The sequence below is a fragment of the Pan paniscus genome, chromosome 2 (assembly GCF_029289425.2).
Source record: "Pan paniscus chromosome 2, NHGRI_mPanPan1-v2.0_pri, whole genome shotgun sequence".
Classification (NCBI taxonomy): Eukaryota; Metazoa; Chordata; class Mammalia; order Primates; family Hominidae; genus Pan; species Pan paniscus.
In genome coordinates, this window is record NC_085926.1 from 38,524,586 (window position 1) to 38,538,716 (window position 14,131).

Sequence of the window (14,131 nt, forward strand, 5' to 3'; positions counted from 1 at the left end):
TTTATACACACACACATACACACACATTTTTTTCTTTCTTTTTTTGAGACAGGGTTTTGCTCTGTCACCCAGGCTGGAATGCAGTGGCATGTTCATGGCTCACTGCAGCTTTCACCTCCTGGGCTCAATCAATCCTCCCACCTCAGCCTCCTGAGAAACTGGGACTACAGACATGAGCCATCATGTTTGGCTAATTTTTCTTTTTTGTAGAGATGGGGGTCTCACTATGTTGCCTAGGCTGGTCTTGAATTCCTGGCCTCAAGCGATCCTCCTGTCTCAGCCTCCCAAAGTGTTAGGATTATAGGCATGAGCCACTGCACCCAGCCAATAGTTATATTTTTATTATAGGTTGGACCCTCTTTGTCTCATCTCAAGCTTTTAACTTTGAATTCGACAAACAAAAAGCACCCTGAATTTGTTGTCATTATTTGCATTTGCCTGATCTACTTTATTAGTTCACTATATATATAATATATACACATATAATATATAATATATACACATATTTTATATATATATATTTGTGTGTGTGTGTGTGTATATATACATATATATATTTCAGACAAGGTCTTGCTCGGTCACCCAGGCTGGAAGGCATTGGTGTGAACAGGGCTCACTGCAGCCTTGACCTCTCAGGCTCAAGCGATCCTCTCCCCTCAGCCTCCTGAGTAGCTGGGACCACAGGCATATGCCACCATGCCCAGCTAATTTTTAAAAATCTTTTTGTAGAGGTGGGGTCTTACTATGTTGCTTAGGCTGGTCTTGAACTCCTGGGCTCAAGCCACCCTCCTGCCTTAGCCTCCCAAAGTGCTGAAATTACAGGCGCGAGCCACCATGCCTGGTGGCTTTTAATATTTCTGAGTCGCATTGTTTTAGGTTTGTCATTTGAAAGCACATGGCTGAAGGTTTTTTTTTGATCCATCCTGAGTCCTTTCCTTTTAAAAGATGAATTTTATCCAGTTACATTTATTATTAAAACATGTGTTTGATCTTGCCTCTATTATATTATTTTGTTTTCTGATTTTATGTTTTCTTGTTGCTTCTTTTTTCTTCTACCTTTTGCTGTGAGATCTCTGTTTTTTCTTTTTTAAAAAAAAATTTTCCCTCAGCAATTTGGAAAGGATATAGTTTGCTTTCTGTTAAACAAGTTTACAACTTTAAATAACACACTCAGATTTCTCTTTTTCTCAATATATCATTGACGTGGTTTTTTAACAACAGAGCTTGGCTGTCTACCCTGATTAGATTCACCAGATGCTTGCCAAAACTCCTCCTCACTTATGCCAAGCTGAGCTTTCCCTCCACAGCCCAGACGAAATGGCTCTGGCTGCCCTTGTTTGTGGCTGTTTAAAAACAAAACTAGTTAACATATTGTCAAACCATCTTTCTCTGAAGCCTACAGAGATTTGGCTCTAGCTGCCAATGGTAAAACAGCAGGCAGGCTGCAAGTCATGGCTCCAGGCCCATTCTGGAACAGAGGCGAGGCAGCATCGGGTGGGGTGGGAGGCCCAGAGGTTTCAAAGTGACAGCCACAGTGCCTCCCCATGGTCTAACCCCACAGGAGGAGGCAGCATGGAATGGAGGCACATAGCCTTGGATCAAAGTGCCCTTTCTCTCACTCTGCAGTCTAAAGCATTCTCTGTTAGTTGCTCATCTATGGGGTTCTCACCTCCCCAGCAATACAGGCTCTTACTTTCCCTGGTCCAGCAAAGTTTCCATGTCTTTTTTTTTTTTTAGACAGAGTCTCACTGTATCCCCCAGGCTGGAGTACAGTGGTGACCTCGGCTCACTGCCACCTCTGACTCCCGAGTTCAAGTAATTCTCATGCCTCAACCTCCCAAGTAGCTTGGATTACAGATGAGTGCCACCACACTCAGCAAATTGTTGTATTTTTAGTAGAGATGGGGTTTTGCCATGTTGGCCAGGCTGGTCTCGAACTCCTGACCTCAGGTGACCCGCCTGCCTCGGCCTCCCAAAGTGCTGGGATTACAGGTGTGAGCCACTGTGCCCGGCCATCTTCTGCCTTCTTAATCACCCCTCTCCCTGCTTCACCAGCACCTTCCAGAACCCCCTCCAGGGCTGTTCCATCTCTTCCTAGAAGTGCTTGGAGAGATTAGAGCAGCATGCCTGGGAGCCAGATGGGGCAACCCTGGAGGGCCTCACTGCTCCTCCTGGCTTCAACACCTCCCTATTCTCCACAGTCCAGCTCTATCTGCTTCCTCTAGGGAGATACCCTGATTGCTCCACCCCCTCTGGCCTCCCATCACCCTGATTGGGTGTTCCTGAGGCCAGGGCTGGGGCCTCCTCCTGTAGCTCCCACATGGCTGAATACACAGAGCTAGATACAAGGAGGGTTTAGAAGACTGACTGAACAAATGAGAAGTCAAGGCAAAGGACTCTGGAATCTGACTGCTTGGGTTCAAATGCCAGATCTATGGTTCCTGAGTGGTGGGACCTCGAGCAAGTTACTTAACGCTTCTACAAAGAGTTGTCATGGGGATTACGCATCATCATGTGTGAACTATAGGGCGCAGCCTCCAGCCTGAAGACATAGACTCAGTGGAGCCAGCACTGTACTATGAGCCAGGTGGTTAACTGCACTGTGACAGCTTGACAGAACACTGATGCTGTGTGCAGGTGGGTGTGTCACCAGAGCTCTGGTGTAGGAGGCTGGTGATCTGGGGCAAATCATTTCCCTTTTGTGGAACAAAGACAAAGGCCTGGACACATGCCCTCTGCGAGCCCTTCCTGCTCTGGCCTCTATACGTGCCGTGGGGTTGAGAGTTTGTGAGCTGTTCCCTGCTCTGGGGGTCTGGGGAGCACATTTTCAGCAGAGGCTCTGCCCCAGTTTCTGACCTGACTTTCCAGCTGGAGACCTCCTTTCCCTGCCCTCCCCTCCTCCTCCAGCCGTCCCTGCCACAACCCTGCATCCCCAGGAGGGTACCAGCGCTCCACTGCTCAGTAGGATCATGAAGATGATGAATGTCTCGAACCAGCTGTGCTCCACGATGTGGTAGCAGGTCTTGCGCAACCGCCACCAGACCTTCCCTGGGGCCTGTGTGGTGTCCACCGCACAGCAGGGACAGCGCCGGACACAGCCTATGGGAGACAGTGAGGGTCAGGCCCACCTCAGGGCCTGTGAATGCCCACATCTAATGGCAGAAGGTTGGATGGTTGAAGAGATGACTGAGAGAAAGAGCTACGATGATGGGGGTGGCGAACAGGGCAATATGGTGAGCAGGGCCATGTGAGCGAGGGCCGTGGGCACCACCCGTGGGGGCCGCATGCTCTGTGGGCACTCTTTGAGGAGGATGGATGGACTGAGCACCCAGCGAGTGGGTGAACAGCCTGGCAGGTCTGGGCAGGGACAAGGCTGGGCTGGGATAGGTTCCAGCTTGTCCGCTGCTCATCTGGGAAACTGTCCCCCTGGGAAAATGGTAGGAACTCCTGGGCATTCCCTGGGTCTTCTCCATGTTTGTAGTTTCTGAGCCTTGGGAAGGGCAGATCCCTCAATGAGAGCCCCCATGGATGTGTCACATGGAGGGCAAGCTCTCATTTTGTTTTTCTCTTTTTTTGAGATGTTTCACTCTTGTTGCCCAGTCTGGAGTGCAATGGTGCAATCTTGGCTCACTGCAACCTCCGCCTCCCGGGTTCAAGAGATTCTCCTGCCTCAGCCTCCTGAGTAGCTGGGATTACAGGTGCCTGCCAGCGCGCCCAACTAATTTTTTGTGTTTTTAGTAGAGATGGGGTTTCACCATGTTGGCCAGGCTGGTTTTGAACTCCTGACCTCTGGTGATCCACCTGCTTTAGCCTCACAAAGTGGGGATTACAGGTGTGAGCCACCGTGCCGGGCCAAGCTTATTTTATCCCCAGCTCATTTTATCCCCAGCTATCCTCCAAATATACCACCAATCCATAAAAGCTATAGATGCCAATCAACATGGCCACATGTCATCCCTGCCTCAAGGATTTACAGAGGGCCTACTATGTGTCAGGCACCGTGCCAGGGCCTGGTGGTACAGGAGTGAATTAGACCCAGACCCTACTGCTGTTGGGTATACAGTGGTGCCAACACACCACAAACACAGTGTTTCCAGTCCTTGGTGCAGCTGTCCAGCCCAGCACTCCATGGGCAGACACGTCAGGCAGATGGAGGAACCCCCAGGGTCGCAGAGGAATGGAGGAGGTGGGCAGATATCTAAGGCAGGGTGTTGGTGCCACGTGGCCCTGGGCTCCAAGGAGCTGCTGGTCCTCCTGTCCCCTCTGGGTGGAACTGAGGCTAGGGCAGAGGGCTGCCCGGGCCATTACCTTCAGTGAAGCAGTCCTCTGGGTCCTTGACATCCTGGCCGAGGTCAGGGATCTGCTCCAGGAGCTCAGCGGTGTTGGTCATGTCTGCTGTGCTGCCCTCGGAGCAACTGTCCTCTGGGGTCTATGGACAGGGGTGTGGGACAGGGTGGAAAAGGGTGTGAGTGTGGGCTGAGTAGCAGCCTTTGGCCTCGAGCCCAGAGTCTGCAGGAGCTTAGGGCTCCCTGAAGGGAGGCAGCATCTTCATGACGCACCCTGGGACCTGCACAGAGCCACTTTTGCCTGTCAGGGCTGGGCCAAGGCTGGACCTCGGGGTTCCCGGGTCTGTGATTCTGGTCTGCTGGAGTCTAAGGCTGGGGTGTGGGGGCTGTGAAAGAGCTCTGGGAAGCCACTGGGGATGGGGACTGCATCTAGCTGGGAGCAAAACAGACATGGGGTAGCAACCTGGACACACAGTGGGACATGGACACATCGTGGTGGTGTGGCACACACAGTGGAAACAGGCATGTCACATCCAGAACAGAGTCAGAACCAGGATCCCGGGCAACACACAGGCAGCAAGGTCAGACCGCAGAGAACAGGCCAGCAACCCCACGCACACATTTTGCGCAGTTCCCGTGGGTTCTGGTGTGCTGGGCAGAGCCCGGAGACTGAGAAGGTGATAGAGCCCTCCACTTCCTGTCCTTGCAAGTCTGCTGCCCTGACCTCAATAACTTGATTATAGGGAGGCTACAGAGAGGCATGTGCATGCAGGTGTGCCCTTGTGAGTGTCTGTGTGTGTCACTTGTGGGTGTGGGTGTAAAGGGGTGTTACAGGGGCCACTGTGGGTACCCTGCCCAATTCCACTACATAAGACCACTGCACCCATTCCCAGCCACTTGAATGCTAGCTGTTTAGCTGGCCCTCCTCCAGAAAATCATCTTCAGCTGGGGGACTGCCGTCCCAAGGGGTGGCCGGTGCCCAGCAGCCACTGATACAAGAATACAGAAGGCCAGCCCCTAGCCTTGAGTTGGGGCAATGCTGTGGTGCAATTCATGCCCCAGAGCTCTACTTGGGACAGGATGAGGCTGACTCCAGCTGGAAAGCCTTTCCGTAGCTTCCTTCTTTGCTTCATCCTGTTTCTCTTACTTTCTCATGGGTTTCTCCTGAGAACACCCCTCAACAAGTCATTTGCATAGGAATCCCTCTGCTTCTAGGGAACGGTACGTCAGGGGAGGAGTGTCAGTGAAGGAAGAAAATCCATCGTTTGCATCAGGTCAGGTCCAAAGACCCCATCTCCGCTGCCCCCACCTCACATCATCTCAGGCTCAGGCTCCATTTAGAGAGGGGCTTGTCTGAATTCTTGGGCATGGCTATGCTCCTACAGCTGCCTTCTCTCTTTTCTTTTCCTTTGATGAATCAATCTGCTGATGTCTCAGGGGCTTCTTTTCCATTTTTGAGATCTGTGATGGGAAAGGGGTGGATTCTGGAGGGAAAACAGAGCCTACTGCTCAGAGAAGGTGGATCCTTGGCCAGAGAGGTGAGGCTCAGTCTTTTGTGGTCCCCCATGGCATTGAGGGTTCCTTCCCCTCTCCTCCTAGCTCAGCTGGGGGATGAAAGGAGTTGGGTGATGAAAGGGGCAGGCCAGAGGAGAGCAGCGTGCTTATTTTTTCTTTCCAAACACTGGAGCCGTCTGAAGTCCATGGGGCTGTCATGCGAGAGGACACGTTCTCAGGTCCTACTGCAGGTGAGACGAGGGAGTCCCTTTCCTGGGAAAACTCCAGCCTGTGTCTCCCTTATATAGGCTCCCCCATGAACTGATTTGAAGAAAGGAAGACTTATAAAATTCATTCAAAGGTTAGCATCCGTGTGAGAGAGCCACTTCTCTCCCATGGCATTTTGCCTCTCTCCTGTGTCTTCCTGTCCCCACATGCCTTCACAGCTCAGACCATCAGGGGGAGAACCATGATCTGCACAGTCAGGAAGATGACTCCAGTAGGCCCTTGTGCTCCAAAAACTGACCATGCTTGCAAAGCTCACATGGGCCCATCTCACAAAAGAGGAGAAGGCACAAGTGCTGGACGGAGTGAGGTCAAGCTGCAGGACAGTGGCCGCCAAGCACTCTGAACACGTGCCCTCCACCTTCCGTGGGCTAGATGTGAGTGAGGCTGGGCGGCTTAGTCAGCAATGCCACAAGCCTTTTGCTCAGGGGTTGCGAACGCCAATGCTTACAGAATCAGGCGGGTAACCTGTTCACCATGTTGGCCAGGCTGATCTCGAACTCCTGACCTCAAGTGATCCACCTGCCTCGGCCTCCCAAAGTATTAAAATTACAGGCGTGAGCCACCGTGCCCAGCCTCCTGAAGTCTTCTTTGGATGGGGAGATTCACAGGACAAACATTTGCCAAACAGGACCAAAACACAGGGATGGAGTATGTGGAGAGGGTGAACACATGGAGGTAGTGGGTTAGTCCTGCATCAGAGTTTGGGACCAGAATTTCCAGAATTTCCCATTGGCCCTGGGCCCTGTACCATCTCTCCCCTGTCAGGACAGGGATGCCCACCCTCCCCTCTGCAGACTGGTCTTCCACGCTGCCTGTGACAGTGGCTGTGGCTCCCAACAGCAAATGCAGGCGTGCACCTCTCACAGCCTGGCTCTGACCCAAGCAGCGGCGCCCAGCTGGCTTCAGGGACAAAGGCATGCATTACCTCACCGCACCCTGGGGCCTGGGGTTCCGCTTTCCACTGCTGCCGCCAGTCGGCCTGAGATGCACTGGCCTCGGCCTCAGAGGAGGCAGTCGCTGACACCTGGCTCCAGGTCCTGGAATCTGGAGGGGCCTCTGGGCCACCGGACACAGGCTGGGATTCCTGCTGAAAAGACCCCAGCCTGTGAGCTGAGTCCACACACCCAGCCAGAGGGTCTCCAGGGCCCTGACCCTGGGGGTTTCAGACCCTGCCCATGCATCTGGGGCACTGCCTCCAGCTGTCTTCATGGGGCCTCCATCTCACTGAAGACCCCTCCCTCAAGGGGCCTGAGCAGGCAGGTGGGAGGCTCCTGGTAGGTCCAAGCAAAGGGCCTAGAGACAGGAAGCCCCTGGCCGGCCTGGCATAACTCCCCCTCCCCAGACTCCCTGGAAGGGTGCAGCTGGGCCATGATGCCCAGCTCACAAATGCTGGCCACTGTACTTAGGAAGGTCACACTGATTTCCCTCATGAATCCCTGTGGCACTCCCGGCTTGCGTGCGCGCGCGCGCACACACACACACACACACACACACACCCAGGAGCCAGAGTCAATGGGCTCAAGAGAAGGAACAGAGAAGGGAAATGAGAGACAGCTGGAATTCCCCTCCTGTGCTGGAGATCATTGGAAACTGTGGTCCTGGCAACACCAACACTCCCTCTCCCTGAGCAGACATTGCCACTGCCCCGCAACCTGACTTGAAAGGGTGGCCTCTGGGACCACAGGGAGGCAGGAGGATGTGAAACCAAGCCCAGAGTCTTAGATGAAGTTCCACACATGGGGAGCAGCTGCTCTCCACAGCCAGGCCCACCCAGTGCAGGCCCAGAGGAAGCAGCCAAGATGGGCCTGACTCAACAGGGAGAACACTCCTGGGGGCTTGACCTAAAGCCCTGAGAAGAAGCCATCTGAGCCTGGCTCAGGCCAAGGGAGAACGGAGGGGAGGGGAGGGGTGGGCCCTGCCTGCTTTGTGCAGACTCTGGTCCCAAGTGTTAAAAATAACAGGTTGCGAGATAAGATAGTGCTGTCCCTGACACCTCAGTCTTAGGGATGCTTATTTTTAAATCTCAGAATGAGCCCTGGGTGTGGGAGGAGGGGAAGGGGCAGTCTGGAGGTCAGAAAACCATACTTCTCTTTCGCCAAGACACTCTACCTTGCCAGTCCTGGAGTGGGGACAATGGTCAGTGTGGGAACTGGGGGCTAGAGGCTCTGTTCTAAACTCATGAGGAACACCCAGCAAGTCTCTCTTGCCATGCCTCCGTTTCCCTGTCTGTACAATGAGCTCCCCATGCCCAGCCAGGGCATGAGTGGTGGATAGCAGCCCCTCCCCAGGTCAGCTTCTGGACTGAGTTAGGAAGGGAGGGTTGAGGGCTGGTCTCAGCACCCCTCTGAGAGGCTGGCTGTTGTGGGGAGGGCCTGCCTTCTACCCCTACCCACTGCCAAGGCAGTCTGGGAGGGGAAGCTGCTTTGAGCGAGGCTGGGTGGCCCGGACAGCAGAGCTCTGGGCCCTGTATATGTAGGTGCCTTATACATGCAGGGGTGAGGGCCCACCTGCTTGCTGGACTCCTCCTCCGTGCCCAGGCTGTTCTCCTCATCCTCTTCTTGGTCATCTGTGTCTGACTCGGCCACAGCGATGGGCACACACACGGGCTCTGGATCCCCGGGGGTGCCCTGGCCTGGTTGCTCGCCTTCCTCAAACCGTGTTTCCTTGCGGGTGGGAGGCGCCTTCTCCGTCTCTGGGGGTGGCGGGGAGTAGGGGGTGGCAATGCAGCTGGGCAGCTGGCCCTGGGCGGCAAGGGCTGCGGGCTTCTGAGGCCGCTGCCGCAGGAGACCACAGCAGAAATCCCAGGTGGTCCGCTTGACAAAGCGCAGGCCCCTCTGGATGCGGGCCAGGGCCAGCTGGAGGTTGTTCATCTCTCTGTCCTCATCAGGGGCTGTGAGGTTGTCTGCACTGAAGGAGCTGAGCAGCAAGGCCAGGAAGAGATTCAGGACCTGTTGAGATAATGGGTCAGGCTCACCAAGGCACTGCACCATGCCAAGCCATCCAGTCCCAGTTCTATGATGGGGAAACTGAGGCTGAGACCTTTAAGACTGCCTGTGACAAACAGCTCCGAGGCTTGAATCCAGGGCCCTGAGCCCTCATCCTAACCCCTCATTTTATTGAATGTGGAAGGTTTGGCTATAAAAGAAAATACAAATTTGAATCCCTCTTTCCAAGGGCCCAGACACAGTCTGAATTGAGGATGTCGTGTCCTGGCTCAGGTTCAATGGGAGAACTATGCGTGCATTCAGTGTCAAAGCGAGGGGCTAGCACAAAGTCACACACATTGAGTCCTGTCTTGGCACCAGCGGCTTCTACATGCAAGCCTTCTTCTCCCTTTACCTCTTCCTGCTGCCTTAGGAGTAGTGAGGGGCAGTGGGGTCAGGATGGGCACAGGTCTCCTTCCTGGGAAGTGTGAGTCCAGGGACAAGACAGAATCCCACCGAGAAGCCACACAGAGCTTTTGGGACTTTGTTGGAAAGAGGAGGAGCAGTGACCTGCCTCTGAGTTCCCTACTGAAGCCAGCTTGGTGCTCAGAGGCCTGGGGCTGCTGCTGTAGGGCACACACTACCTGAGGCCCAGGTCTGCCACACTTTCCAGGTGAGGGACGCTGGGACAGGGCAGAGAAAGGTGCAATAGCTGGAAAAGAGGTCAGGAAGGCACAGGCAGCCTTCAGGCACTTGGACTAACCATGGGGTCAGGCCATGGAGAGCTGACCATGTCTAGGCTGTGAGGGGTGCTAGGAAGGGTGCTGTGTGAAGGTCAAGGCCTGCTATGCTGCAGGGAGCCAGGGGAGGGTGCAGTGTCGGAGGTTCCACAGGGTGCAGTATTTTGTTGAGGTCTATCATCAGGGCTTAGGGACTTGAGACTTCTTAAGGGGGTTTGCATAACCCTCTGCCTTTGGATGGTTCTGGAGAATTGCTTGTCGTTAAGCCCTCCTACAAGTGTGAAGCTTTAGCTTTTGTTTAAAAAGAAGGCCTTTGATGTGTGACAAGCGGCTGGGCTTGTGTCCATTTCCCAGTCTCATGGAGGGTCAGTTAAGATGACAGTGGGTCGATTCCCACATGCATGGGTCAGACTGGCCCATGGCTCACCAGGCCGCCAGGCCACCATGGGCTTGGTGTCTCCTCCCTCCCAGCGCCTTTATGGCAGGGTGGTGTGTGAGGGTGGGTGCACAGTTCTTTTTGGAAATCCACTCTGAGACTCTGTTCCGGTTTCTCAAGAGCCTCTAAAACACACCTCTACCAGGGACCCCATACCTATCAGCAAGCTGGGAATGAGAATTCTGATAAAAGCGGCCTCAGAAACATGCCTTTGGCTTAAAAGTACTACATATTCATGCGGAATATGTACAGAAGGTGAAGAGGTAGCCTCTCCCGTACTATCTCTACAGAGAGATGATCACTTTTGACACTTGGCAGCTTTCTTTGTCATCACTAGGGGTAGGGCATGTGATACCATTCTGAGCTGCTATCTGCACCGACCTCGGGCCTGGTCCCTGGCCTTTGTCCACAAGGACCCAGGCATGGCCACCTCCATTCCCAGGAAGGATGCCCACTGGATCCTTCCCCCACAGCCTCACTCACACCAGGCCCTGCATCCCCCAACCTCCAGGAGTCCTGGGCCTAGGCTGGGAGTAGGGCGGGTGGTGTGGGTACCTGGGCAGCCATGCCCACCCACAGAGTCTAGGGCCCTCCCTGTTGCTGGCTTCAGAAGTTCAGCTTCTTCCAGTGCTTTCCCCATCAATCGTGCTGCTGCTGCTCCCAGCCCTGCCTGATCATCACTTCCCATTTCAATGGCAATCTTGCTTCCTCCCACGCCCGGCAGCGGCCCAATTCCTTAGGTGGCCGGGGAGGGGGCTGTGTGGGCTGGCATTAGCTCCCTCCTCCAGCAGTCTCTAATTTTCTCATCCCCAGGCAGATCTGCTGGGAAATCGCAGGGCTCCGTGTGTGAGGGGTGGCTCAGCCTGGCCCTGGGCTGAGTGCTTGGCAATTCTCATTCTCCCCAGAATAGACAGTCTGGTAGGCCCTGGGGTTGGGATGGGCTGAGCAACCCTCCACCCCAAGGGATAGCTAGTTTGGGGGGACATAAGGGGGAGTTGGGGGCCAGCCAAAGAGCAGGGTTCTAGTGGCACTATGCACTGATGCCCTGGCTCCTCTCTCTCTGGGCTCTGCACTCCTCTGGCCTCTGGGCTCATGGGCTGGTGGCAGACTGCTCCCAAATTGGCCTGTCCTGTCCTGGCCTGGATAAGGCACATGGGAGAAGAGAGCAGACAGGTTTGGGGAAAGGCTCTGGAATCTATAGCCCATAGTACTTGCCCCACAGCAGCCTGAAAAAGTGAATGTAAAACCTCTCTGTGAGCTGATGTGACTGCACTGCCCACGACAGAGACATACAGCTACAGGTGCGAGCCAGACAATGCAGGTATGCTTCTTGAGCATGTGTGGGCCAACTGTGTACCCAGCAAGGTGGCTTCATGTCCACAGCGGACACGGATTGCTGCCTGAACCACTGACGACCCCAACCTTGCCTCTTCCTAAGGTGCCTTCTCTGGTATTTAAATTTTGGCTTTTCTCAGTTCCAGAATTCCCCACATTGGAAAGACACAAGACGAGATGCACCTGCCCAAGGACAGACAGGTACCCACAGGAGCAAAGGTGTGGGCCCCTCATGATGGGACAGCAGAGACTCCTACCACGCTACTCAGGGTGACATATAAAGCTCCTATGGGCCCCACCTTACCTGGACCACCACCTGTCTGCACCTGTGCTTTGCTCATCCTGTTCCTTCCCTCTTCAGCATTGCCTGTTTATCAGGTCAGCTCCAAAATCTCTTCCAGAAAGATTTCCTTGATTTTCCTAGCTGAATGGGAACAGTACCATGGTCTCCTCCTTAATGGTTCTGATCACTCTGACTAGCCTGAGAGTTATTTCAGGCCTGTTTGAACTCTCTACCTCCCCAATAATCTCTTAAGCTGGTGAATGATGTCAGGGCTGGCGCTAGACCTCATTTGCCTCTGTATTCCCAACAGCATGTGGCACAATGTTTTCCATGCAACAAGGGCTTAGAAAATGTTTAAGATAAATTGAAAAAACATGTGATAATTCATTGATAGTGTATGACAGTAAAATAATGGGTAGATGAACAGATAAGTAAATGAATGAAAACAAAATGAGTAAATAATGAATAAATAGGTAAGTGGGTAAATGAATGAATGAGCAAAATGCAGTGAAGAGGCCAGGCACAGTGGCTCACACCTGTAATCCCGGCACTTTGGGAGGCCGAGGTGGCGGATCACCTGAGCTCAGGAGTTTGAGACCAGACCGGCCAACATGGTGAAACCCCGTCTCTACTAAAAATACAAAAAATTAGTCAGGCGTGGTACATGCCTGTGATCCCAGCTACTAGGGAGGCTGAGGCAGAAGAATCACTTGAACCTGTGAGGCAGAGGTTGCAGTGAGTCGAAATGGCGCCATTGCACTCTAGCCTGGGCGACAAGAGTGAAACTCAGTCTCAAAAAAAAAAAAAAAATGCGGTGAGTGAGTGAATGGATGGATGGGTCAATGAGTGAGTAAGTAGACAACTGGATAGATAGATGAGTAGATAGATGGAATTGGTGAATGAGTGAATGGTGAGTTGATAGATGGGAGGTGGATGAATGAGTAGAGGAGTGAATGGTTGGGTGAGTGGACAGATGGTTGATGGATGAAGGGAGGGATGGATGGTTGTGTAAGTGAATGGGTGGGTACATAGATGAATGGGCATATGGATGCATAAATGTGTGAATAGGGGTTGATGAATAGGTGACTGATAAGCAGATTAATGAAAGGATGAGTGAATGAGTAAAAGTGGGTTGATGGATGAATGACAAGGTGAATGAGTGGATAAATGGATGGGTGGTTTGGTAACTGGGGAAGGATCTACTGATCCTTCTGATTGCTGGAGTGGTGAACAGATAGATTGGTGTGTTGATTGGTGGGTGGGTGATTGATAAGTGGATAATCAATAGATAGATGGCTGTATGAGCATATAGGTGCAAGAATAAATGGGTACATTGAATAGATGGTTTGTTGATAAGTACATAGATGGATGGGTAAGTGAGTGCATGGGGGGGGGTAGGTGAAATAAATGAGTGAGTAGTTAGATGGAAAGGTGGGTAAATGAATAGACGGATGGACGGATGGGTAGATGGATTGATAGAAGGGTAAGTAAATGGATAATTGGATGGGTGGGTAGCTGGGTAGATGAGTGGATGGTGTGTGTGTGTGTGTGTGTGTGTGTGTGTGTGGCCCTTGGCCAACTTACCACAAGGTTGCCAATGACCATAACAAGCAAGAAGACCAGCAGGCATAATGACTGCCCCGACACCTCCATGCAGTCCCACATGGTCTCGATCCACTCTCCACAGAGGATGCGGAAGATGATGAGGAAGGCATGAAAGAAGTCCATCATGTGCCAGCGAGGCAGCAGGCCTGAGTCGCTGTCCCTCAGCTCCGAGTAGTTCTTGCCAAAGAGCTGCATGCCCACCACAGCAAAGATGAACACGATGATGGCTAGCACCAGTGTCAGGTTCCCCAGTGCCCCCACTGAGTTCCCGATGATCTTGATGAGTGTGTTCAGGGTGGGCCACGATTTGGCCAGCTTGAAGACCCGCAGCTGGGGAAGGAGGAAGAGGAGGGGACCTTGTGAAGGGCTCTGGCTCCTGCTGCCCATGGGCACCCTCACTCTCTCTAGCTCCTGCCTGAAAGCCCAGGGAGCCCTTGGAGGGCACTGACACCTATTCCCCCCCCCCCCCCCCGCCATTTCTCCCAGAGCACCCACTACTGTTTCTCTCCACAGCCTGAGGGCAGCTTCACTGGGCACTGCTCTGGGAGTCAGGTCAACAGCTCCAGCCTCACCTTCCCAACTCAGCCCTTCTCTTTGTCCCCACACCAGCCTCCTCTCTGCCTTGGCCTCACTTCCAGGAACTGCCCACTAGATTCTCCCAACAGGGAATGTCCTTGCTCTTTCACACCTGTCCTCATCAGGTATCCTTTGGGACAGCTCAAACCATCTCTGACTCGTCA

General features: G+C 53.2%; 1 protein-coding gene across 1 annotated transcript in view; it reads right to left on the bottom strand.

The window, feature by feature from the left end:
• Positions 1 to 14,131, bottom strand: part of SCN5A (sodium voltage-gated channel alpha subunit 5) — a 101,672-nt gene that overhangs the window by 24,240 nt on the left and 63,301 nt on the right. Inside the window, exons 16-20 of the mRNA XM_057301688.1 lie at positions 13,371 to 13,721; positions 8,576 to 9,016; positions 6,994 to 7,155; positions 4,309 to 4,429; positions 2,945 to 3,099 (exon numbers count right to left, since the gene is read on the bottom strand). Of these exons, the coding sequence (XP_057157671.1) occupies positions 2,945 to 3,099; positions 4,309 to 4,429; positions 6,994 to 7,155; positions 8,576 to 9,016; positions 13,371 to 13,721 (1,230 nt within the window). The remainder of the gene's footprint in view (positions 1 to 2,944; positions 3,100 to 4,308; positions 4,430 to 6,993; positions 7,156 to 8,575; positions 9,017 to 13,370; positions 13,722 to 14,131) is intronic.